Genomic DNA, 25,141 nt, shown 5'->3' with positions numbered 1-25,141 from the left:
TGTTGCAAGGGCAGCACTGGAAGGGTTCAGAGTCTTCGGAGTTTTAGCTGGGATCGTAAATAGTCTCGGCATGTTTTGAATTTCCCAGAGCGTCACCGACCTGGCAGCAAATACCATTCAAGGAAGCCATGCAGTAAATGTTCCAGATGCTACTGGATCCCGCTCTCATGCCTCCGGGACCCTCGGGCATCTACTTGGACTTTAATTGACTGACTCTCCACCACCACTAACGGTTCCTTTTTGTCTTCTTCCCAGGTCGGTACTGAATCTGGTCCATACTTCAAATCTGGCCCCGGCGTACACACCAGTTCTTTACGTGCTGACAGCACCAATAACAACATCTGTGGACTCGGACCCAGGATGTCTCCCCACACCAGGCCTATTCTGTGCTATGAAGGACTAGGGCACAACCAGTTTTTGTGCAGGAAGACCTTCAGTGTCTGACTGTCCCTTAATGACAGTAGTATCAGAGGCAAGAAACCCTACTGGACTCTGAATGCACTGCGGTCCAGTACATACCTAATGTCCTTCATGACATAGATAAGGAGGAGGAGGCACACAATCTGCTTCTGCCTCATTACACTAAAAACAAGCTGTACCTACACTTTCAATATGCCAGTGGGAAAGGTACCTCACTAGAGACACTACTGGAATCACCACCTGGTCCACCAGTGGAAGAAAGTGCCTTGTTTGCTGAAGTACTTACTCCTAGGCGATCTCAACTTCCATCTTGGCAACTCAACATACTCCAACACCACAGACCTACTAGATAGCCTGCAAAACATTGGCCTTGTAGCTTGTAAAGGGACTCACGTACATTGTTGACACTCCTTGGTTTTTGTACATAGTACATTGCTGTAATGATGTCTGTGCGGGCTAGGACAAATTTGCCTAGAATATGAGACTGAAAAGCTTTCAGCGCTAGAAATACTTCTAGAAGCTCTAGACAGTTGATGTGGAGACGTTTGTGTTTGTTGTGCCATAGACCTTTAATTGTGTAATGATGGAGATGTGCACCCTAACCCGTGAGATGCGTCTTCTGTTAGTACGACTTGTGGAATAGGGTCGCTGAAAGGCCGCCCTTTGGATACGTTTTGTGGGTTCCATCACTGCAGAGAGCGTAGGGTACGGCTGTCCAACACTAGATCTGTTAAATGACCCTGTGACTGATTCCAGACGTGCGAAGCACTGTTGTAATGGACGCATGTGTAGTCTTGACTGGGGTACTATTGCAATGCATAACACCATCATTCCCAGTAGCCGCATGAAAGTCCTGGCTGGCAACGTTTGGTTGGTTTGAAACTGCAGCAATAGAGAGCTTTCAAACCTGGCCCAGGCCTCTGCCATTGCAAGGCCTCTGCGCGCAGTTTACTGCCACTGTGATGTGGCACGCAAAGTGTGTGCCACATCTGTGACCCCCTTTTTACTGCATGTTAGTCACCCCTAAGGTAAGCCCTAGCTAGCCCCATGGGAGGTGTGCATTGTAGGAAAAAGGCAGGACATGTACCTTGAGTGTGTGACATGTCCTGGAAGTGACAAACAACCATTTTAGTTTCTCACTGCTGTGAGGCTGCCCTCTCATATGAATGCATTGGGGATTCCCTGATAAGTGTTTCAGTGGTAATTCCTGATGTAAAAGGGGCAGCAAGGTAAAGTTTGGAATAGTGATAATAAATGCTGCGTAATGGTGTGGGCAGATTTATGATCACTATTTCAGAAATGCCACTTTTAGAAGGTGGCATTTCTGTGTGCTATTTATCTTTGCCTGCCAGAAGTGTATTGCATGTCTGGTTCTGGAGTGACAGGGGCTGATGAGGTGTGTGGCTCCAGAGGGGCAGGGTGAGTCGACACTAGGCTGAATAGAAAGATCTGCATTTGGAGTAGTGGGAGGAGTAGTCCCCTGACCCTGAATAGGTCTGTGCCAGCCTTGTGCAATGCTGTCTCCGCCCCCCTGTGGTGTGTCTGAGGACAGAGCCCAACTTGACAAAGGAGGGTGTGAGCACTGTAAAGAAAGTGCTTCGGTACCCCCCCAGAACCAGTTGGGACTGGTTCTCCAAGCCCTGTGCCAGGGCAGAACAAAGACCAATGTGACCCCAGGAAAGTGTGCTGTTTTTGGGGTGCTTACTTGTGCCTGCTTGGACTGCTGAGCCCCAGGAGGAACTGCCATGAGGGACTGTCCCTCTGTTGGATGGCCCTGTTAGCTGGCATGCCTGGGCCCAGCTCTGCCCCTCTAGACCCCAGGGGGTCATCTGCATCAAGAGTGTGGTGAGCGCTTGGTTTTCATGGCCCTTTGAGTCCTAGGAGTGGGCTCTAGCTTGTGGGCGCCAGGAGTGCGCCAAGCCGCAGAGTCTGAAGAGTTTCTATGGGAATCCCGGCGTGGGGATTCCCCCACGTTGCCTGGTGAGGGGCGGGGCTCCTGGAGTGATGTGGAGAGCCCCACGTGCTGCTACAAGCACCAAGAAGGTGGTCTCCCACTCTGTCCTGCCAGAGTGCGTGACTCCAGCATTTCACTTTTTGAGGTCTTCCTGAGCCCAGGGAGAAAGGCTCCGGCTCTGCTCGGAAGAAAGTCAGGTAAGGAGCCTGACCTGGGGTGTGGCCAGGGACTGGAAAAGAGCGTGGAGTCCGGAGCGTTAGTCAGGCCACCTTGAGCCTGGTTCCAAGCGGGGCTCCCGTTGTGGCGAGGAGAGCCCCGCTTATGGCAGACGGGGGACCTCGCTCCGTGTCCCAAGGGCCACCATAAAAGCAGACCAAGGCCGAAGAGGTAACCAAAGTCAACTACGGCCCGCAGGGCAGGATCGAAGTGACACCAGTGACTACAGGTCACTGCCTACAGCAGATGGCTATTCTCTACCTTCCCCAGCCCCCAAGTAAGTGGTGAGTGGGGCCGACATTGAGCACCGGTGGGTACATCTGCGATTTCCCTGACAGAGGAGCCCGGGGAAGAAGGGGCTTCTACGGCATTGTTGGTGTCAGGGCTGAATTTCACAGCTGCAACGTGAGTGCGGGCAGCTGCAACGTAGGGGGCATTGTTTTGGGTCTCTACAGAGATCAGGGTGGATTACACCCTCGCCCTCATTTCTGGTGCTAGCCTGTTGGGCCTACACCCTGCTGCAGTAACAGCCTAGCGCCCTGACTTTGGTGGACATAGGGCATGACATGAAAGTCTAAGATGGGACCCCGAGGAAAGGCCAGTGGCCTGTGAAGCACCTGATGTGCTGGGAGGACGTAAGGCCCTAATGTAATGCATAATGTGTTTATGCCTAATGTAATGCAAAACATGGTTTATGCCTAATATGTTCTGCATATGCTAAGTGTTGTGATATGATGCGCAGTACAATATTTTACCAATAGTTACTGGTTGTGTTATTGCTGCATGCTGATTGTTCTGACAGTGGCCTGATTGGCCCGGTCATGTATATAATCCCCTGTAAATTACTACCTAGTGCCAGCTGGCACAGTGTATATGTGTGATTATGATCTAATGTGTTTATGAGTAATACAAAGGCTATTTTTATATAACCTTGAGAGTAGTTTCTTTGGTGGTGTGCCTAGTGTGTTGTTGCTGTGTGTGTGTTGTGCAAACGCTTTACATATTGCCTCTGGGATAAGCCTGACTATTCGTACCAAGCTACCAAGGGGGTGAGCAGAGGTTATCTTCAGCGTGCAACTCCCTTGCCCTGACTAGAGCAGCGGTTTCTGCCTGGCCTAGGCGCATGCCCTAGCCAACCAGAAATCCCATTTCTAACAATGGGAATGTGAAAATATGAGTCTTAATTCCAGTGTGGGCAACAAAATCACCTTGTTGTAGAAGAGGAAGAGCCTGTAGAAGCGTTACTATATGGACATTTTTCATAGTAGGTACTGATTTAACTCTCTGAGATCCAAAATTGGTCTTAAGGAGCCTTTTGGAAATTAGAAAATAAAGAGTACACCTCTGAACCTTGGTACTGAAACGGAACTGGTTCTATGGCTCCCTTTTGTAAGAGAGATTGCACCTCCTCTTTGATTACTGCAAATGGTCTGAGGACAGTTCATGTACGCAATGTGGAATGTTCGGTGGATTGGAGGTGAGCTCCAGGCAAGAACCATGTTGGATAAGTTCTGGTACCCACTTATCGGTTGTAAATGATTGCCAAATGTGGAGAAACTGTTGAAGTTTTCCCCCTCACAGGTGTTGAATGATCAGAGGGAAGTGTGGGAGAGTCAATGTTTATCAGGGGAAGGAATGTTACGCGGTGTGGCGCCTCTACCCCGGCCTTTGGAATTGTTTCTTCTATATAAACCTCTAGAGGAAAAGGATTGGTTGTTACCTTTGTAAGAGGGAGCATTTGGGTCAGAAGACGTTGTTTTGGACCATGCTCTGTAAAACGAGCAGCGAAAGGAGCCTCTATTAGATGGGGACTGGAGAGCTCCAAAGGAATTTTGCTACTTCAGTGTCCTTTTTCATATTTTCTAAGGATTGGTCGACTATAGGACCAAACAGGTGTTCTTTATCAAAGTGAGTGTTCAACATAGACTGTTGAACCTCAAGGTTAAACCCAGAGATCCTAAGCCATGCATGCCTTCTAAGGAGAATGCAGGTATTCACCTCCCTAGCTGCGGTGTCAGCTGCATATAAAGCACATCTTATTGAGGAGTTAAAGAGGAGTTTTGCCTTTTCAACTAACTGCTGTGCCTTATTTTTGTGTTCGTCTGGGAGATATTGGAGCAATTGCTCCATCACATCCCAGTGTGCTCTGTCGTACCAAGCTAATAGGACCTGCGTGTTTGTGATGCGCCAATGGTTAGCGTCTTGAACAGCTACTCGTTTTCCAGAGGCATCTATAAGTGCGGATTCTTTATCTGAGGGAGGTGCATCTAAGAGGTTTGCGTTAGCTCTTTTGTGAGAGTTGGACACGACTAGGTAGTCAAGAGGTAATTGTCCCTTTATAAACACAGGATCTGATGGTGAGGGTTGTTTATTTTTATCTTATACGTGCTCTGACAGGGTCTTTAAAGATCTCATCTGCATGTCTAATCATGACTTTAAGCATAGGGAGTGTTTGACTTGACCTATGTGTGGACTCAAGTGTTTCAAATAGAAAGTCTTCTTGTAATATTTCTCTATGTAATGGTACCCCATGATACTCTGCTGCTCTGGCAAAGAGCTGTTGATAAGCCAAATTATCATCTGGTGATGGTTTTGCAAGATAAGGGTCCGGCTCATTGTCTATTGGAGGGTCAATGGTGCAATCATTCCATAGGTCTGCAGGTAAATGAGTATCATCATCAGCCTGATCCACATCTGGCTATGTGGAGATCACCGGAGGTGTTATATGTAAAGGATCTTCAATTATTAATTGTGGAGAAGATGGTGGCGGTGGAGAGGGTTGTGCGGCAGAATAAACAGGGCTAGTAGCCATGTCCTTCTTCAAGGGAATCTTATCAGAAGTGTCCTCTGCAGGAAGCTTGTGTTTTGCTGGATGTTTAGCTAAAATATGTCCAGTATCAGGGTTAATGTAAATTTTCTTTCGTTTGGGATCCACTTTGGCCTTAAGAACATCTAAAATTGGTTCTGGAGGCTCGAGAACATTGTCTTTGGATGTTGGCGTCGAAATCAAATAGTCTATGGAACATTTCGGCTTCGAAGCATATTTGTGTTTCGAAGAAGAGGGTTTCAGATCTGAACCAGATTTGTCCTTGGAGCCGGATGATTTTGGATCCAAAGGTAATTTCGGACAACTTGGTCCTGAGCCGGAAGGCTTGACGGTTTGTTTCGGTGCGAACGCGGCTGGGGGTCGAAAACAGTGTTTTGGTGCCGACCTTGGTCAGAAGGCAGAGGTGGTGCCGTAGCCTTATGAGTTTTAGAAGAGGATTAAGGGTCTTCGGTACACTTGGCACCCTGTGCCGGATGCAGACCTTGGGACTCCAGATCAATCTAGAGCTCTGAATCGGACTCTGGAAAGGAGAAGGCCTCTTCTTCTGTGGCAGACTCTTCAATCTCTTCTTGTTCGGATTCTTCCACGAAGATACCCTGAGTGTGTTGGATGCTTTGGCGTTGCATCTCGTGTCGTCGAGCCAGACGATCACGTTGAGTCCTCTTGGACCGAAATGACTTACAAGCTTCGTAGTCTTCCTCCTTGTGCTCTGGAGGTCAGTGAGCGGGTTCTTGGCATGGCACCCAGGATGGCCTGACGCGGCAAAGCCCGTTGACCGCTCATGGATTTTTTCAAAATAAAATGGAGAGAAAAGAGAAAACCGAGTACGGAAACAAAACCGTTGAGGGTAGAGTGGATTGCGCACCGATGGGCACCCAAAGAATGGTTTTGAACCGGAGAGCAGCAATACACATTTGAACCCGATGGTGGGAAAAAAACATCTTAACAATGGACAATGGAGTCGATGCCAATGAGCACTATCACCGAAAGGAGGAGTCACCTTACTTTGTGACTGGAAAGCCTTCTTCGCAGGAAAACAACTTGCAAACATCTGGACCCAACACTAGATGGCAGGAGTATGCAAAGCATGCATATCTACAGCACACATGCCTCGAACACAATGCTTCGATAGCTTAAGCCTGTCGAGTCGCTGCTGTTGGCGGGGATAGTGCTGGTGGAGTTTAAAAGGTTTGGCTTTCAGCACTGTAGCAACTACCATCATAGAGGGGGCCAGCACTAGAGAGTGCAACGGGGACAATATCCAGGGCATCACCAAGGCTGCCATGAGGCACGCCATGGGCGAGCATCAGCGAGGCATGGTTGGAGGGGACTTACAGGGGAAGGAAACATCCCAGGCATCATCAAGGCTGCTATCTGGTGTACTGTCGAGGAGCATGGGACCACAGGCCGGGAGGTAAGAAATGGTGCGAGTCAGGAGGGATAAACGTAAACAGAGCAATGACGTTCTATAAACCAAGCTATGCAGTCACCATGGAATGCTAAACAAATAATGATATAGAAACAAGCATTTGCAATGCAATAGGAGTCGCATTTACACTAGACCTATTGCATTGCAAATGGGATGGAGGGCGGGGGGATGGGCATGGACAACGGGAGTGCAGGCGGGGGAATGGGGGAGAAGGCATGGACAACAGGAGGGAGGGGGGAGTAGAGAAGGCAATAGGAGAGCCTCATTAAAGAAAATAGTGCTCTCAGTCTAAATAACACGTACTGTGTAAAACTCAAAGTAAAGGGGCCAGTAGCCATGGGAGGATACAAATGACGACATGGATGCAATAAGGAGGGACTAACAAGTCTATAACCGGATCCGAAGGGAGCATTTATGAAGGACAAACACACAAGCCAATGAAAAATAAGGGCGGGGGAGTGGGCGGGGCTTCCCTCACATCCTGAACTACAGCCGATCTTCCAAAGCAGCGATTGCGTGCTGACTCTAGGCTTGACCTAAAAAGGAGAGGGATAAAGTTGTTTTTAAACTTTATTGGTGGAAGTTTTCACTTTAGCCAATCAAAAGCAGGGGTACACAAGCTATACTCTAGGGGAGACAAACATAGAATAGGGAGGAAATCAACCACCAAAAAGCAGGGACTAGGATGGATAAGAAAGTCATCTAATCATGAGCATGGGCTAACTGTGTAGTATTGTACACATATATATTGTACACCGCTGTCTGTGACTGAAACTGGAGCGGTCAGTAATAAGACTACAAAACACCAAAGCTATACAGAACCACTGTGTATAAAGCAACATATAATGCAACACAGGAATTGCCAGCAAATAAAGCATGTGGTCACAGCAAATTAGTTCATGCCCTAAAAAATAATTTCACTAAATCAAAGAAAAGTCATTCTTTTTTCAAAGGACAACTTCAGCAACATTCTCACCTCCAGGTTCCTTGTCTGGATTATACTCCAATGCATTTCTACAAATAAGGTCTATGTCATTTAAGTAGTCCTTGGCAATGAAATACTCATTTTTATCAATTTTGGTCATCATAGTAGACAAATCCATTGGCTGTTTGATGACTTCAAGATAATCTGAAATCTATGATAATAAAAGAAAGTTAGTATTCTTCAATTACAAGTTTCAAATGCAAAAACAAACATTAAATAAGCTGGATGGATGATGTGTTACATTTATCATGTGATACTAGCAAGCTTCACAATGTGTAACAACAATATGGGATATGCTGCATTCACACTGAAAGCACAGAAATGGGAACTTGCAAACACCTATGTGAGAGGCCAGTCATTCCAACATGTCTTTAACTAATTGTGCTGGCAATAAATGACTGAATCAAAAAAACAAGGGAGAGATGGTTAAATAGTAATTCATATTTTGTGCAAAATAGGTGTCCTACCTGCTTCTGTGGATCTTCTTGAATGAGGTATTCTCCAGTGTTTACCTTCTTTGGAATACCGCCACCCAATAGGAAGACCCAATCCCTTTATAAAAACACTAAAAAACAGACTGTAATGTGCATCCCATTGCACTCTAAAGCTTGTTGCTGCTTGTCATAGTGCTAGTGCAGGCCTTTTCTTAGCTTTGCTACCTGTGAGAATTACACACACAAAGGGCACTTCCTCAATGGGAGCGTTGTCTAAAAGGAAACCGTAACTAATGGGGATTACTTATGTTACTTTGCAGCTAAATTATTCTCTTGCAGGAATTACTGCCGGCAGAAAAGAATACCAAGCAGTCCGCAACAAGAACTTCAGTCAACTGTTGAGTTAATATTTCCTGCAAAATGGCATGATTATTCTGAAATCCAGCCACAACATTAGCATCATTGCAGAAAGTGTAGTGACGAGATGAGGCAACAAAGCTGAATTTCCAAAAGGCCCGCATGACAACATATTCCACAATATGGAACTTTAGCTTTGCATATAGAGCTGTACCACCTTTGGGGTTTGAACTGTAATTAATAGTGACACAAGCAGTAAACGACAAAAGGAAAGATCCAAAATTGGATTTAGAATAAAATAGTCCTTTAGGAATTACAAAACAAATAAGCAGTCTTGCTTCAAAGTCTCTAACTCTAAAATGTAAAGCTCTATTCAAATACATTTAAGATACCACCTTTGGCATAAATGATGGAAAGTTCCTCAGTGAAAGAATATAGATACCCCGCTCAAAACATTGTTCCCTTTCAAGAATGGAGCTGCAGCACATAACCTAGCACTAAACATCAGTAGCACAAACTGCATATTAAAGGAAGAAGAATATGGAACCTGCAAGGAAGATCGCTTACTCTTATTCTACTTAAAAGATTGCAGTAAGGGGCACAAGTCGAGGAAGTACTGCCGATCTTATTTTCCCAGTTAGAAGAGATGAAATATGTCTCAGTAAACCACCATTTTAAGATAGGTTGCTATGACAAATCTGGAGATGCTCTTCTAAACACCTAAAAAGAGTAGGATAGGGCATTCTCTATACAGCAGCAAACACAGCACTGATGAACAGCAGCCTCAAAGTACTTTTATCGGGTACTTCACATAGTACCCCATATTATATAGCCTATCCAATAATTTAGAAAGGTAGAAATGCGATATGCCAGCTCCGGCGTCTCAAAATTCTAGACACAAGATGATATAGACACATTGATGGCTCTATTGCGGTCATTACAGCCAGCTCCTTTGTGAAAGCATGTGTTGCAGTATTCAGACGAAGGAGAATAGTGTCTGCCCTGGAACGGTTAGGCCCTAATCAAGATTTCAAAATAGCAGTTGTAACATTCACTCTTATGCTGGACTAATAACAGCTTATCATTACGTATGTACTACTGACAAGATTTAGGACACATTCCGAACCCCACTAAAGGAATTTGTTCCGTCTGATTAAAAATTAACACAGCACAAATGTTTTCATTAACTACTGGTATAGTCTGCAGCAAAATAAGTATTTGCAGTCTATACCATACTATTTGAGGCATATGCATAAGATGGACGTGATCTGACATTCGTAAGTCATTTCCAACAGAAGGAAGCAGGTTTCCTTTCAAAGTCAGAGACCTGGAACAAACGGTCAGACACTTGACCCCCAAGGTCTGTTAAAGGAACGCTATTTCAACCAAGAGCCAATGGAGAACTTTAATCTGTGGCATATTATGGTCGCAATGGTGCTGGAATGATCTGGCTGCTTAATTCTGCAGTCTTTACAGCCTGTCAATGTGTCTTTCGGGTTGCCAGAGCAAACTAACTGACATTAGTCAGGTTAATAAAAACGAAATCCATCATCTTCTTTTATGAATAACCTGTTTTGGTTCTCCTGGATAATCGGATGGATTCTGTTGAGAGCACTAGTGCCCTGCATTTCTGGCAGTATCTAGTGGTGGACTTGAGTATTCTTTTCAGTCAAGGAGCAGAAGATGAATAGGCAGTCAATGTCTTTCTGTATTGACACAATGCTGTGCTGCATCTGCTTGAGAGCCAAGTTGAGTGCCATATCAACCGGACACTTGCAGCTAACACAGCTTTATAAAACTCAAAATGTACCAGTCAAACAGCTAAAGTCTGATTAGATAGTATAATCTAGCTCTCACAGCATACAACTACTTCAACCCAAGAACTGGTGATGTCACTACTGATGATCTGCAGTCTCTTCTACACAACTGGCAGTGTTGCAAAGGAAATTACCTTTAGCTTGCCTCTATCATTCATTCCTGCAGCAGGAATGTTGATGTTTACACATTGAAATCTTTTATCATTTTTCTTACTATGAATTTATACAACAACTGTACAATAATGACTCAGGTAAAGAGGATAAATCTTCTGATATTTCCAACATTTCATCTGCAAGCACAAAGAAATCTCCTTAATTGATTAATGTTCCCCTACATCTGAAAATAACCTTCCACCTAATTACAATATGCTAACTAAAACCAGGAATTTGGGAGCTGTGCAGTTGGTTAACTATGGAGTAATCCTGCTCACAGAGGTACACAGCCATCTTATAACTCCTTTGAAATAGGTTCACACCAGTTAATGAGGCTTTAACAGTTCTTGCCATCTTTCATAAGATTCTGTGCACCATAGGAAGTCTGCAATGCCAACGGTGTCAGTTTGGGTCTCTGCATTTATTACAAAAATCACTAAATAAATCAACTCCATCTAACTCAAGAACTAAACTATATCATCCTAAAGGAACTCTTTGGTAACTCTGATATTGTTTCTAATTTCAGACCAATTTCATGAATTCTTTGTCATAAAGGCTCAACAAACAGTGGTTACCAACCAGCTAGGCTCGTTTATGGAATCCAACAGTCTCCTCAGCGACTTACAGTCTTGCCGTAACCCTGGCCTGGGCACTAATTACATTGTAGAATGTCTGAACATTATAGATTAGGGAAGCTGGTTTACACGGATTGCATTACACTTCTCAAAAGCATTCACTAGTGTTGATAAAGTAATGAACAGCAAGCAATCTTTGACAGACTGGCACTATCCACAGATATCAGCAGAACAGCATTATCCTCGTTTGCTAGCGTCTTACAAAATCATACCCGTAAGGTCAAACTAAGACCTGTACTCAACAGATCCACCAACATCACCTCTGCGGGCCTACAGGCTTGGCCTGGTCTCCTACACAACCCCACTATCAGTATCCCGTGTCTACAAGACATTTGCATGCAAAGAATAGTCAGTTTCATCTACAGACACAAGATAATATGGGATGTTCTCCAATGTGTCTCATTGCCATTCGCACCTTAACTACTGGGTGCATTAAAACTGGTGCTGCTGGTTTAGGGATAAAATCAGTTTGGGGGAACTATTAATGCATCTGATCTCTTTGACATAATCATTGCTGCTTAATTCCCAGGATAGTGTGTTTAGTGCTAAGACGAGCTCTCCTTAAGTGATGAAATAAATACTGCACTCAATTAGCATTTGATTGTTTGCACTGGCTACAGAAAGTCTACCTGGAGGTAGGGAGGACGGTGGCAGAGTCTCCCCGACCCGCTTCTCGCCTAGTAAGCCAATTTGAGAGCACAATACATTTTATTGGTGCGTTTTGGATGCTTTTCACCCCCGAATAATTTTAACAAAGTTGCTGTACTTTTAACATTATTGCCGAATTAACTTTTAATTGTGTCCACTGCATCTTCACTTTTGGCCGCTTAACATCTCTGGTTCCACAAGGGGAATTTGGGGGGCCCATTCTCATCTGAGGGAAGCCTGTGCTCGATCTTGCAGCCTGCCCGCCCCGGTCCGACTCGGTAACCAGTACCGTTGAGCGGAGGGCGGGACAGGAAGAGCCAGGTACATCCGCCTACACGAGCGGTTAGCGATCTAGCTCTCCGACAGAAGGGCTACTTAGGCGGCGAGGAGCTGCGGGCGGATTGCGGTAGGGAGGACGGTGGCAGAGTCTCCCCGTCCCGCTTCACGCCTAGTAAGCCAATTTGAGAGCGCAATACATTTTATTGGTGCATTTTGGATGCTTTTGACCCCCGAATAATTTTAACAAAGTTGCTGTACTTTTAACATTATCGCTGAATTAACTTTTAATTGTGTCCACTGCATCTTCACTTTTGGCCGCTTAACATCTCTGGTGCCACAAGGGGAATTTGGGGGGCCCATTCTCATCTGAGGGAAGCCTGTGCTCGATGTTGCAGCCTGCCCGCCCCGGTCCGACTCGGTAACCAGTACCATTGAGCGGAGGGCGGGACAGGAAGAGCCAGGTACTTCCGCCTACACAAGCGGTTAGCGCTCTAGCTCTCCGACAGGAAGGGCTACTTAGCCCTCTCGTCGCATTGAGCGCGCAGAGGAGCGCCTAAGGACGCTCCTAAGACAAGCCAAAGAGAAGTCCGTCTCCGCCTGTCCGCGACCGGACGAGGCCAAGGGCCATGGCTCTAACTTCTCCAAATATAGGCTGTCATCCTATTAAACGGGTAAGCTACTCTCCGCAAGCTCTTTTAGATCTACAGAGAGCTCCTCATTCGGGTTGTGTGAGGGAGGTGGGGTCTCTCCCGGAGGGGCCGTTCTCATGTTGTCACTGTCAGTTCCAGGCACAATACGATGATGATGCTTTCTACCATCAAGGAACCACACCGGGGGCTGGCCCTAACACGCAACTAGGATGGAGAAATTTGCTCTGCAATATTAGATCATTGCCCAAGCATAATACGGAGGTTTGGGACCTTATTTCATCCCTACAACCTGACTTATGTTTCCTAACAGAGACGTGGATTAGACCCCACTCTGTTCCCGCTATCACTCTAGGGATCCCTGATGGATATAAAATAGTCAGATTAGATCGTCCCATTAGGACAGGCGGTGGTATAGCTATAGTTTATAGGAGTGGTATAGCTATCTCCATATTGGATCAATACTGTACCTCGGATCTGGAACTGATGATCTTTAAGATCAATATTTCGGCAAGGATCAACTGGAAAGGGACTCTGGTGTATCGCCTCCCTGGCCCTTGTGCGAATTTTTCCATCTCTTTATTGGAGGCACTGGCCCCACATGTCAACGCAGGCAGTGACTTCTTACTCCTAGGAGATTTTAATGTCCACAGTGAGTTGCAGGATTGTGTGGATGCCCAGTCTTTACTGACAGATCTCTCATTATTAGGTCTAATACAGTACAACATCGGCCCCACCCATCAGGCAGGGCACACATTAGACTTAATCCTTTCCAATTCTCCTACGATCGTATGTCTCCCTCCCAAGCAGGCTAATTGGACAGACCATTTCATTTTAGAATTTACAATGCCGAATTCTCGCAAGCCGCTCCACCAACCATTGCCGCTACCTATGAGGCGGAGACAAAGGCATAAAATGACCCAGGAGGTTTTTAAGGAGAGGTTTGTAGAGCCTTACATCGCTCCCATCGAGAATATTGAGGTGGCTTTATCCACATATAAACTGGCCATCCACACAGCGGTAGAAACCATTGCTCCTCTGAAACTTTATAAACCACGCTCCGCACAAAAGCAGGAAGTATGGTTCTCTGAGCATTTACGGTCTCAAACTAGCTTGCAGGAAGCTTGAAAAGGTCTGGATATCGTCTCATTTGGAGGCTGACAGGAACTGCTACTGTATGGCCCTAACCTCTTATCATAAAGCTATTAGAGCAGCCCGCAAGAATTACATTGCTTCCCAACTTACGGCAGCCGGCAATGCTCCTAAGGTTCTGTATCAGATTCTGCAAACCTTCATAGAACCAGCAGCCTGCGAGAGTTCTGATCTATCGTCACAGCAACTATGTGACAATATTTCCCATTACTTTACAAATAAGATAGATAGATTAGAGTTGGTCATTTTCTCGTAAATCCTATCTATAAGCCGGCCTATAGCACTGCCTCAGGTCATGAAGGGAGCGAACTCTGGGGTGCTTACTATGTTTCCTGCCATCTCTTTGAATGAGGTGGAAGACCTAGTGAGCCAAATCAAGAGTGGCTGTCCATCTGACCTTATTCCAGCTAGAATCATGCCGGTGGTTGGCAAGGCGCTCGGTCCTGGGATCCAGTGCCTTGTCAATCTCTCGCTTGCCGAAGGCCGGGTTCCACTGGAGTGGAAAAAGGCACTGGTGAGACCTATTCGGGAAAACTCCTCTATTCCGTGGGCGGATCTGTCCAACCTCAGGTCTATATCTCTGCTTCCATACCTGAGCAAACTCGCAGAGAAGCAAGTGAATAAACATCTTTCGAATTTTATCGAACAATCTGGGAGCTTGGACTATTCTCAGTCCGGCTTCAGGCCGAATTACAGCACTGAGTCGGCACTGCTGTCAGTAATGGACGATCTCCACATGTACCAGGACAAGGGATACTCGGTGGTCCTGGTGCTGCTGGATTTATCGGCAGCGTTTGATACTATATCTCATACCATCTTGCTCGGACGTCTTGCAGAGATTGGCCTTGAGAGTATGGCACTGGCCTGGTTGAGGAGCTTCCTATCCGATCGCACTCAATGTGTCAACATGGGTGCGTTCCGTTCAGCGGAGGTAGAAATCAAAAAGGGGGTGCCACAGGGCTCATTTTTGAGCCCCACTCTTTTTAACATCTATGTGGACCCCCTGGCTAGGATTATGAGAGCTTTTGGTTTCATCCCAGTGTCATATGCGGATAACCCACAGCTCCTTTTCCCGTTTAAATCTCTCACTTCCGAGGTTAAAACATCCTTCTCCGAAGGCATGAAGGCAGTCACCCAGTGGATGTCCTCGAACTTCCGACAATGTAATGTGGGTAAGAAAGAGGTCATGCTTTTCGGGGAGGCCAAAATGTTATGGACCCCTGATTGGTGGCCGTCAGAACTAGGCCCGGTTCCCGAACTCAAAATGGTAGTAAAGAACCTGGGGGTACGATTGGACCAGGAGCTATCCCTAAAGCAGCATGGAAACAACATAGTGGGATCCTGTTTTTATGTCATAGGTCTCCTCCGTAAAGTGCTCCCCCTACTCCCTGATTTCACCAGAAAAACCTTGGTGCAGGCCCTGGTGCTTAGTCGTCTCGACTATTGCAACGGGGTGTTGGCATTGGCCAACGACGGAGTATTAGGTATACTACAAGTAGTACAAAACACCGCTGCTAGGCTGGTCCTAAATGCCCCTCCTAGATGCCCCCTCAAAACCCCTTTTAGATAAACTACATTGGCTCTCAGTTCGTCAAAGGGTAAAGTTTAAGACCTGTTGCGTAATCCATAAGGGTTTACACGGACTAGGACCTTCATATTTGGCAGAAAAATTCATGCCATACAATCCCGTCCGTACCCTTAGGTCTAGCAATCAGCTCCTCCTCCGAGTGCCTACTGTAAAAAAGACAAGACAGGGCGGTAAAGCACTGTCAGTGGTTGGTCCTGTACTATGGAATAAACTTCCACTTCTGCTTAGGCAGTGTTCGGACCATCTGACTTTCAGGAAAATGCTGAAAACTTTCCTGTTCCAGAATTAGCACACTACTGAATTTCAACCTTGGACTGATCGCTCCCTTCCATCTGCTACTGGCGTTTGTGCGCAGAGATACTCCTTCGGGAGTCGATTCAAGCACGGTATAAACCCATAAAATCAAATAAATAAATAAATACCACTCCACCTCTCCGAAGGTTGCCTCAGTGCAAGCTATAATTATTTCCCACCTGGATTACAGCAATAGTCTCTCAAACAGTCCAGAACCATAGAGGGTGTCTTTTGCTGTGACCACAATGATATGATAAACACTTGCCTACACTGAAATCTCTATTTGCCCCCTTTCACTGAATGATCCAATTTGAAATCCCTTTGTCTCATACATGTTACATCAAAACTCCGCAGTCTACCACGCCATGCTGTTTGCCCTTCATCATTTAAACAGAAGTCTAATATCTGCCAATCAACATCTACCGCTATCAATAGTGTTGATTTAACAATATATCTTTCTAAAAGTGAGGAGGTCCTGGATAATACACTACTGCAAGTAGGCCTAACTTTAACCTATTCTATATTTCTATACACATTCTCTGAAATTCAGCGATGCTGGGAAGATACCCTGGATAGACCATTGCCTGCTCAACCAGGCTAGAATTTTGTTGACTTAACTCATTCAAGAAGTCTGAAGTAATAGTTTTTATCGCCAGCAGATCCTATCCTCTCAGCATGCTGACTAATTGGTTCCTTTATCTCCTGGAATGCTATGCACCCCCAAATATACACACAGCACTACCCCAATGCAAAGTGGCGGGCATTGCTTGACAAAAACTAAATACCTACATAAAATATAATAAGGCAAGGATGCCCAACACAAGACATTTGCTAACATCTAAAATGACTCCAAACTCTCCTGGCTTTTTCAATGATAAAATATGTTGGTTGAAGCAATGACCCCTAACTAAAGAGATAGAAGCTTGGCTTTTTAGAGGTGATAGAGTTTGAGTTGAAGAAATCTTAATGTCATGGCCTTGTTTGCAAACACTCATGTCTTAGAAATCCAGACCCAAGGGCTAAGATACGAGGAAAGCTCAAAACTAACCAACTTGCCCAAATCATATTTTCATAGAATAGGCTTTAATACCAGACCATTCAGCAGGTGAGTTTCTACTTAAATGCTGCAATTCTTTGAATCTTGCGTCTTGCTTGGGATCTAGGGAGGACTTCACCTTATATGAAAACTGATTTAGTGAGAGTTGGGTGGTAAAGGAGAAGGAAGAGGGAGAGGGAGAGAACATAGTCTCCAAAGCACGGCAATGCAACCAGAATAAGGAGAAAAACTATCAAATCAGGTGAAGGGAGCTGAGATATGCAATAAAGCTATCAGATTAAGGTAAATGAGTGGACACAAAGCTCAAGCTAACTCTATACTGGTTACTGTAGGTTTGTTGCTAACAAACTGCTAAAGCAGCATGAAGATGAAACCTAAAGAGAGGGAATACTCCATCAATTAGCTTCAAAAGACCAATATACAAACCTTTACAAATACATTTGTTTGATACAACAGTGGCACAATAACCCATACCTGAGCCTATCTGTGCATCAGTTTCAAAATGAAATCTGTTCAACAAAGAATGGGATTAAAAGGGCATGGGACAGGTAGAACTCTTCTATGGGTTAGAACAAACAAATCAATTGATGGCAATTTTGCTGGGCTACTAGATAATCTCATCGTCAGATCGAAGGTTTGAATGGCTATCCACCAGACCCTAAGGTAAGGATAGGATTGCAGGATCTTTGAAGATTTGCATGATTACCAGGAAGAGTTATCCTTCCTTCTCGATTGAGGTCTGAACTCAAAAACACAATTTCACCTGATCTGCTACTGCTCAACTGCTTTACTCCAAATGACTCCAAATGACTCTGACTCTGCCTCAGTTATAGGAGGCACTTTGCCCGCTCTACCAGGAATCATTGCATATGACAGCAAGGAACAAGCTTTAAATTTGAAACTGTCTGTCTTTAAAGTTTCTGAAAGATACAGGTCGACAACAAAACATTCATAAGTGAAAAATGTCCAATTAGTATGCTGTATTCTTAACTAACTGCCGTAGATCCTTAATCTAAAATTTATAGTTCCTTTTTTCTTTTGGTACAGAATAATCATACACATAGGTGTTTGCAGGTTATGGAAACAAGACCTCGTCAATATCCACCGGTTTGCTGAAGATGCTGAAGCGTTTATCTGTGGCAAGCCTTTTGGTAACATCCCTGAGAAACAAACGTAGCTCCCTTAAAGTGTTTTCTTCAAGGGCTTCTATTCGCTGAGTTTCTGTTTCAGATAGTTGGCGGGGTGCAGGAGGCTGTGCAAGAGGGAGGACTTCCAATGCACGAAGAGCTAAGAAGGAAATAAAGATAAGACATGTTGAAAAATAAAACACATTAAGATCACTTACATTTTTTTGGGTAGAGCCCTATTTTGGATGAAAATACATGGCACATTCACTGGTTTCGTGATGTTTTAAAAACATTAGCAAAACCCATGTTGATGCTTACCTAAGGAGAATTTAAAACAAGCATTGAAAATGCAATAGGTCTCGCCTTTGATTAAGTTAAAGCCATTTGCTTTGCTAATGGTATTGTATAGCAAAGCGAATGGCTAACTTAATAAAAGGCGAGACCTATTGCATTTTCAATGCTTTTTTGTATTCCCTCCTAAAGAACACACTTCTGTCCCTATTGCAAATATATGTCTTTTTCAAATAAAAGATGTACACTTAGATCTTCTGACATCTGTACCTGTACTTTAAATGTTGCCTGTTGAAAGTATGGAGCCTCATTGGAACAGCAGAAAAATTAACGCCCCTCCTTAAACAAGCATTGACAAAGCAACCAGGTTTGGCTTTTGTATATTTTAAGGTTTACTGTTTGAGAACGTCTCATTTAGAGGGCAGCAGAAACAGAATGCAGGGGTAAAAATATGCGGTAATCAGGTTACCACACATCTATACCGTTGCCTCAGATTTTTGACAGCACATTAGCACGGTGCTTCTTAGTGACTACCTGATATTACCACTAGCATAAGGGATCCAACTAGTGCGGGTCCGCTACATCAAGATTATAGCTGTTTTATTACTAAACCAGAGAACGTGGCTCGTTTCTACTGCTTACTTTAGAGTCAATTGAACCCTTGCTGCGTAATGGGCACGAACGACTTCCTGCTTTTAAGGTGTTTTACGAAGGAGGCTCTGGTTGCCTTGGCGCTTCAGACATCAATATTTAAAAATATTTGGTATGCTTCTATTCTATTTACCAAGTGACACATAAAACACCAGGGGCGTTGCGCTGAGAGCCAATGAAACAGAGGAGACATTAGTAATTTAATTTGGGATCGACGAGTCGTGTGGGCCCAGGACACGAGAAGCTACTCCAATTGTCACAGTTCCCGGTGGAACCACAGCATCTGTCTATTTATACTAGGAATATCTCGGCCTTTACCAGTTTCCTTCGGGAAGGTGCAAATCAGGGGACGAACACGCTTTTCTTGTGTACTAGTAACTCCTTTTGTTTTTAAAGAAGAACCACTTTGAGCACTTCGCTATGGGTCTTTAGGGTGCCTGTTTGTGGGTCCTACCACGGTCACGATGTTGTTACAGTTAAATCGCTTTCCCAACTATTTGATGGTGGACACTAGTCACGGTTGCTCATGCAAAAAACGTTGAGGGGCTTGCTCGACAGAAAGAGGTGGCAATTGCAGACTTATGTGAAGGAGCTGGAACGTGGCAGCTTCATTTGTGGTGGAAACTGAGAATTGTTGGCAAATGCTGGAGCTGAATATTACCCGAAGTTCCTTGTTGTTGGGGCAGAATGCAAAGACTAATTACCTTTTCACCCCAGACCCTCAACAACTCAATGCTCATCCAGCAAGAGTAATAACAATGATTTTGGTGTAGGGCTGTAAATACCTTCTTGTGATAAAAAGACAATCTCTGAATGGGCACTATTCAGAAGATCCAAGGTAAAGAAGATATACAGAAATAAACAGCACAAGAGGACAGCCAGGTATCTTCAAGCCTGTCGGTGTCAATATGCGCTGCAGCACAGTAAACTAGCATCCAGCTTCGTCCTCGCTAGCCTGCCCAAGCATTCTGAAACAGCTTTATGTTTTTGCTTCACCAACTCTGCTTGAAGGAGGTCGTTTTAGCCATGCCTCATCATTTCTGTCTACTGGAACATCATGTGTGACTCCACTTAGGTCAAGTATGAGGTTATGTCACATTGTCTCAGAAACATACCTTCAAATAAGGATGATCGGATATGACCATTAACCATCTTGTGGCCCTCTACTGGGCAGTTTTTAGTCCACCTTCATTCCTTTAAAGAAGTGGCTTTCAAAACAGTTCACAATATTGTAGGTGTATTCCCACGAGGACATCCAAGGGTTGCCACAAAACAACAATTTTTTTCTTTTTTTTACTGTTGGTTACCACCACCTCTGGTTAATCAACATAATTGCCACTTCTCTCTCCTTGATCTTGTAATACATGGCAGGGTTACTGCGCCCCAGATACTGTATTTTGCTGCTGGTTACACAGAAAGTTATGCAATATTATAGGGATTTATATTGTACGTTATCGAAATGATTAGGACATTGCAGCACTGTCGAAGTTTGGGTACCTTCGTGTTCAAGTTGCCTCATCTTTGGCTACAGATCTTACTGTCACCTGCTGTAATGTCACCAATTGACGAATCTCGAATTGATGAAGCACGTTCTCGCCAGAGAACTATTGTCGGCGTCTCTCACACACGGACACCACCACTGCCGTGCACACACGGACACCACCACTGCCATGCACACACGGACACCACCACTGCCATGCACACACGGACACCACCACTGCCATACACACACGGACACCACCACTCCCATGCACACACGGACACCACCACTGCCATGCACACACGGACACCACCACTCCCATGCACACACGGACACCACCACTGCCATGCACACACGGACACCACCACTGCCATGCAGACACGGACACCACCCGTGCTTAATTTGTAAAAAAAAAAAAAAAAAGTGCCAGGGCTTTCATTTGTAAAAAATTAAGTGAAAGGGCACTCGTCAGGAGGCTACTGTAGTTTGCCATACACATTAGGCGACTTTGAGCTATTGGCATTGTAAATGACAATGACTTATTTATGTTTTGGTTTTTAAAACATAAATAAAAGACCTTGTCATTTACAATGTCAAGACCTTAAACTCGCGTTCATTTACAATGCTAATAGCTCTAACTTTTGCAATGCCGAGACCGTTGCATTGTAAATACTTGTTTTCTATGTAATCAAAACATTTGACCAGTCTTTAAAGTAATCAGCTCTTAATAGTGCAAAATGACTACAAGGAAATTGCAGAGATTTCATATCAGGTGTGAATGTTTTCACCCAGTCCTCCTTCTAACTTTGGATTCTATGTCAGGACCAGAGGCTCAGATTATGCTTTTCTTCCTTTGCTTTATTACATAAATGTAAGACACAGCAGCCAGAAAAGCAATAAGGATATCTTTTTCTCCCAAAACCAAAGAGAAAACATAATTTTTTCATAACAAAACAAGTTCATCCAAGTCCATAAACATCAACTCCCATCATTCCAATGGGAGCACAGCCATATAGTCCTTCTACACTGTCCATATCATTCCTTGAAAGGTCCTCCATTTCGTGAAGCCTTCCTCTTTCTTTGTTGCTGTGCAGCCAGTTAAGTGCTGTTTTTCTGAGTACCAGACCTTGCTGATTATTTGTGGTATTAATTACCTTTGCGGTTGTTGGGCTCATTGTATTTGGGGATTCTGCCTTTCATTGTCATTGTTGTTGAGTTTGTTTATTTTGGCAGAGTTTGCAGATTCCCGTATTTGCCGCGGGAGCGTTCTCGCTCCTTACACGGCTGGCCCACTTGCGGCGGAGTCTGTTGCCCGCCAGGGGACGCCCGCGCGTCTCGTTGCTCCCGCGGCGCGAGGAGACCGCGCTGAGGGAGCCGATAACGCCGGAGCCTGCACTCATGCCACCATACCACGAACGCCTTTCGGGGTCATTACTTACAATCCCGCACCGCGAGTGCCTGACGCCCGCTGGGGCCGTATTAACGGAGACTAACGCTCCGAAATCGCCTGCGGGCATGAGGTTTCACTTTTAGTATATTTTTGGCATTAGCTTTGACGGCGCGCTGGGTGGTGGCTGGCCTCGTCTGCTTGGGGGGCCTGCGCGCTTGGGGTGTTATCGGTCACTCACAGCGGCCAGTCTGCACCTAAATCCTTGCAGTTCTTTTGATCCGCCCAAAGTTAAAAAGGCACCGCTGGCCTGCTCCTCCTTCAGCAGCAGCTGGCTTCAGTGGTTGAAGTCTGCATCACCAGCACTGCTGGCATGCTCATCCTTAGTTGACAGCTGGGTTGTTGTGGGTTTACCCTACATCCACTTTGTCAGGTGCTAGGTCCCAACAGTGTAGGAACTCTTCTTGTCGTGGGTCGTAGGCATTATGGAGCAAGGGAATTACTATGAAGAGGAAGAGTCTACCCAGAACGTACCTTTAGATTACTACTTTTTTGAAGCGGTAGATGGCTCCATTTACCGGTGCGTGAACGAAGTGGTGGCTCCTATGGAGGAACGGCCTTACCAACCGCATTGTGGCGGAGAGCGCAAATCTGGCACAAGGTCACTTGAACCCCATCCAGCCTGTCCGGCGCCGCGGACGGAGAGGGCGCCCGCCTCCTAAGAAGGTGGCCCGGAGGGAGCACGGAGTGGATCCGGACGCCTTTGAGCGCCTGAAGAGTGCTTTTTTTGGCTAAGTATGGACTGCCTCTGTCTTTAACCCCCCGCCACTGGAGCCGGCTGTATCCACTGCACCTCTTTCCCCGTCTCATGATGGAGGTTTCCCGTCTGATACCGACGAGGAGGGGTCTTAGCGTTCTTGGGATCCAGCCAGTTCCACGGGCGCATTGCCTCAGGATGAGTCGGGCATGCTGGATCCAGATTAAATCATGCATCCGCGATCCGCAGCCTGGGCATTTGGTGACAAGGTGGCCAAGTTCGTGGCGGGACGCCTATGTAAGCCCCTTGAAAAAGAAGAGTGGGGATGTCTCCGGGCTGAGTGCCCCCGCCCCACACTAGAGCGAAAGGTAGCCCTAACAACCGAGCTAGATGGCTACCTTTCTCGCCAAGTATGTCAAAGACCCACGGAAAAGGATTGATAGGTCCTGGCGCTCTTGCCAGGGCAAGCTCTTAGACGCCACTGCTCCGATGGACAAAAATCCTGCACATGGCGGAGGAGGCAAAGGTTACGGGTTCTACCATATCCCCCGAGGTGCTGTCCAATTGGGCGCAGAGGGCAATCATTTTTATGGGGAACACTAACTGTGCCCGGTCATAAAGCTTGACCCAAAGCTCGGTGATGTAGCATTTTCCGAGGCAGGCGTCGTGGCCCAAGGGGGCCTGTTTGGGGAACCCTTTGTAAAAGAATTGGGGAAGTTTATGGCCACCTTCACGTCGTTGGACAAGGCCCAATCTAATATTAAGAGGGTTTTCCAGACGTGTTTCTCCCAAGGGGCCAGTCGCAGTAGGGGCCGCGCGACCGGCCGTGGCAGCCAGCAAGCTGGTAACAGGGGACAAGGCTCCGGACGAGGGCAATATAATTCCTCGGCGAACTTCACCTACTTTTACCCTACCAGAGGGCAATGTTTCCGAGGCCGTGGCGGCTTCAAGAACAATGCCGGCGATGGTCAGTCAGACGGTAAGTGTCATGCCTGCGGAGAAGGTTCTTATTGGGGGTCGGTTGGCGGCCTTTCAGGATGCTTGGGCTCAACTTACATCAGATGCTGAGGGTCTTACAGACCTCCAGTTTCGTGGGCACTGGCAAGTGTTCAAATTAGTCGCCCTTCTCTTCAGGCTTTCTTCAGCGCCTTGGTGCTTTACAAAGGTGCTTCATCCTGTGGTGGAGTTTTTGAGGAGCCAAGGAATACGGATGATTGTGTACCTAGACGACATCCTTCTTATGGCAGTGTCCACAGAGATGTCTGAATTGCAGCAGACGGTGTCTCTCTTGGAAAGCCTGGACTTTGTCATCAACGGACCGAAGTCGGTCCTCTCTCCCACTCAAAGTCTGGTTATCCTCGGATTTGTCGTGGATTCCCTGCATGCTTCCTTGAGTCTTCCGTCTCGCAAGATGGCCAAGATCTGTCACACCCTGAGACAGACTATTGCCAAGCCCCAGACCTCCCACCAGCAGATTGCCCGAGTGGTGGGTGGGCCTCCTGTCATTCTCCATTCAGGCAATCTTCCCGGGCCCATTACATTATCGTGCCTTGTAGCGTCTGAAAGCGCACCACCTCAGGAAGGGGTTATCGTACGATCAGGCGGTTTCCCTGTCAGAGGAGGCGAGGGAGGAGATGGCTTGGTGGTTGACGCACATGGAGGCCTGGAATGGGTGTGCGACTTTTGGCTCAACTCCGGACTTAATCATCGAGTCTGACGCAAGCAGGTCAAGTTGGGGTGCCCGTTGCGGAGAATTCTCCACAGGCAGGTTTGGTCGTTAGAGGAGCAGGGGTTGCATATCAACTGCCTAGAGCTTATGGTGGGTTCATTTGCTGTCCGTTGCTGGACCAGGCATCAAGCGAGTTCTTGTGTACTGTTGAAGATGGACAACGTTTCAGCGGTCCGTTATGTCAATCGCCTGGGAGATCCTCTGTCTGAGACTTGGCGAACCTCGCCAAAGAGTTTTGAGAGTATTGCTTGGCACACCATGTCTCGGTAAAAGCGGAGTATCTCCCAGGCCAGGCCAATTAAGTGGCAGATTGGCACTCAAGGCATCTGAGGAATTCCAGCCTGTGGAAGGTGGATGTTCTGGTCTTCAGGTGGCTGGACAATCTTTGTGGTCTGTTCTCGGTGGACTTCATCGCGTCTCGCCTCGATTATCAGATACCACGCTTCTTCAGTTGGAGATCCGACCCTCTAGCAGCGGCCACGAAAGCTTTCCTCCAGGATTGGAGTCAGGAGAGGGGTTATGCCTTCCAACCGTTCTCGATGGTCATGAGGACGGCAGCCAGCATCCGGCTTCTGGGAGCAGAGGTGGAGGTGGTGACACCGTGTTGGAGTTTTCAAGTGTGGTTTCCAGTACTTCTGGAACTTTCTTGGGTTTTTCCAATCCTACTTCCCCCGCTTCCTCATCTTCTTCTGAATCCGGAGGGGGAGCAACACCACCTCATTCATCAGGGATCTCTCCGCCTCATGGCATGGAGGCTTTCAGGAGACGTTTGTCGCTCCCAGGCCTTTCGAGATCGGCTCAGAATCTCTTGTCAAAGGCATGGGTGG

General features: G+C 46.1%; 1 protein-coding gene across 3 annotated transcripts in view; it reads right to left on the bottom strand.

The window, feature by feature from the left end:
* ATAD2B (ATPase family AAA domain containing 2B) overlaps positions 1-25,141 on the bottom strand; it is a 974,520-nt gene that overhangs the window by 230,796 nt on the left and 718,583 nt on the right. For 2 of the 3 annotated variants that reach the window (XM_078647713.1, XM_078647715.1), the window contains exons 21-22: positions 17,983-18,179; positions 7,823-7,982 (exon numbers count right to left, since the gene is read on the bottom strand). In XM_078647713.1, coding sequence (XP_078503839.1) covers positions 7,823-7,982; positions 17,983-18,179 — 357 coding nt within the window. The remainder of the gene's footprint in view (positions 1-7,822; positions 7,983-17,982; positions 18,180-25,141) is intronic. The other variant, XM_078647714.1, reaches the window with a different exon arrangement.

This window comes from Lissotriton helveticus, chromosome 6 (assembly GCF_964261635.1).
Source record: "Lissotriton helveticus chromosome 6, aLisHel1.1, whole genome shotgun sequence".
In the NCBI taxonomy this organism is placed as follows: domain Eukaryota; kingdom Metazoa; phylum Chordata; class Amphibia; order Caudata; family Salamandridae; genus Lissotriton; species Lissotriton helveticus.
This window is presented reverse-complemented; position numbering and strand designations above follow the sequence as displayed.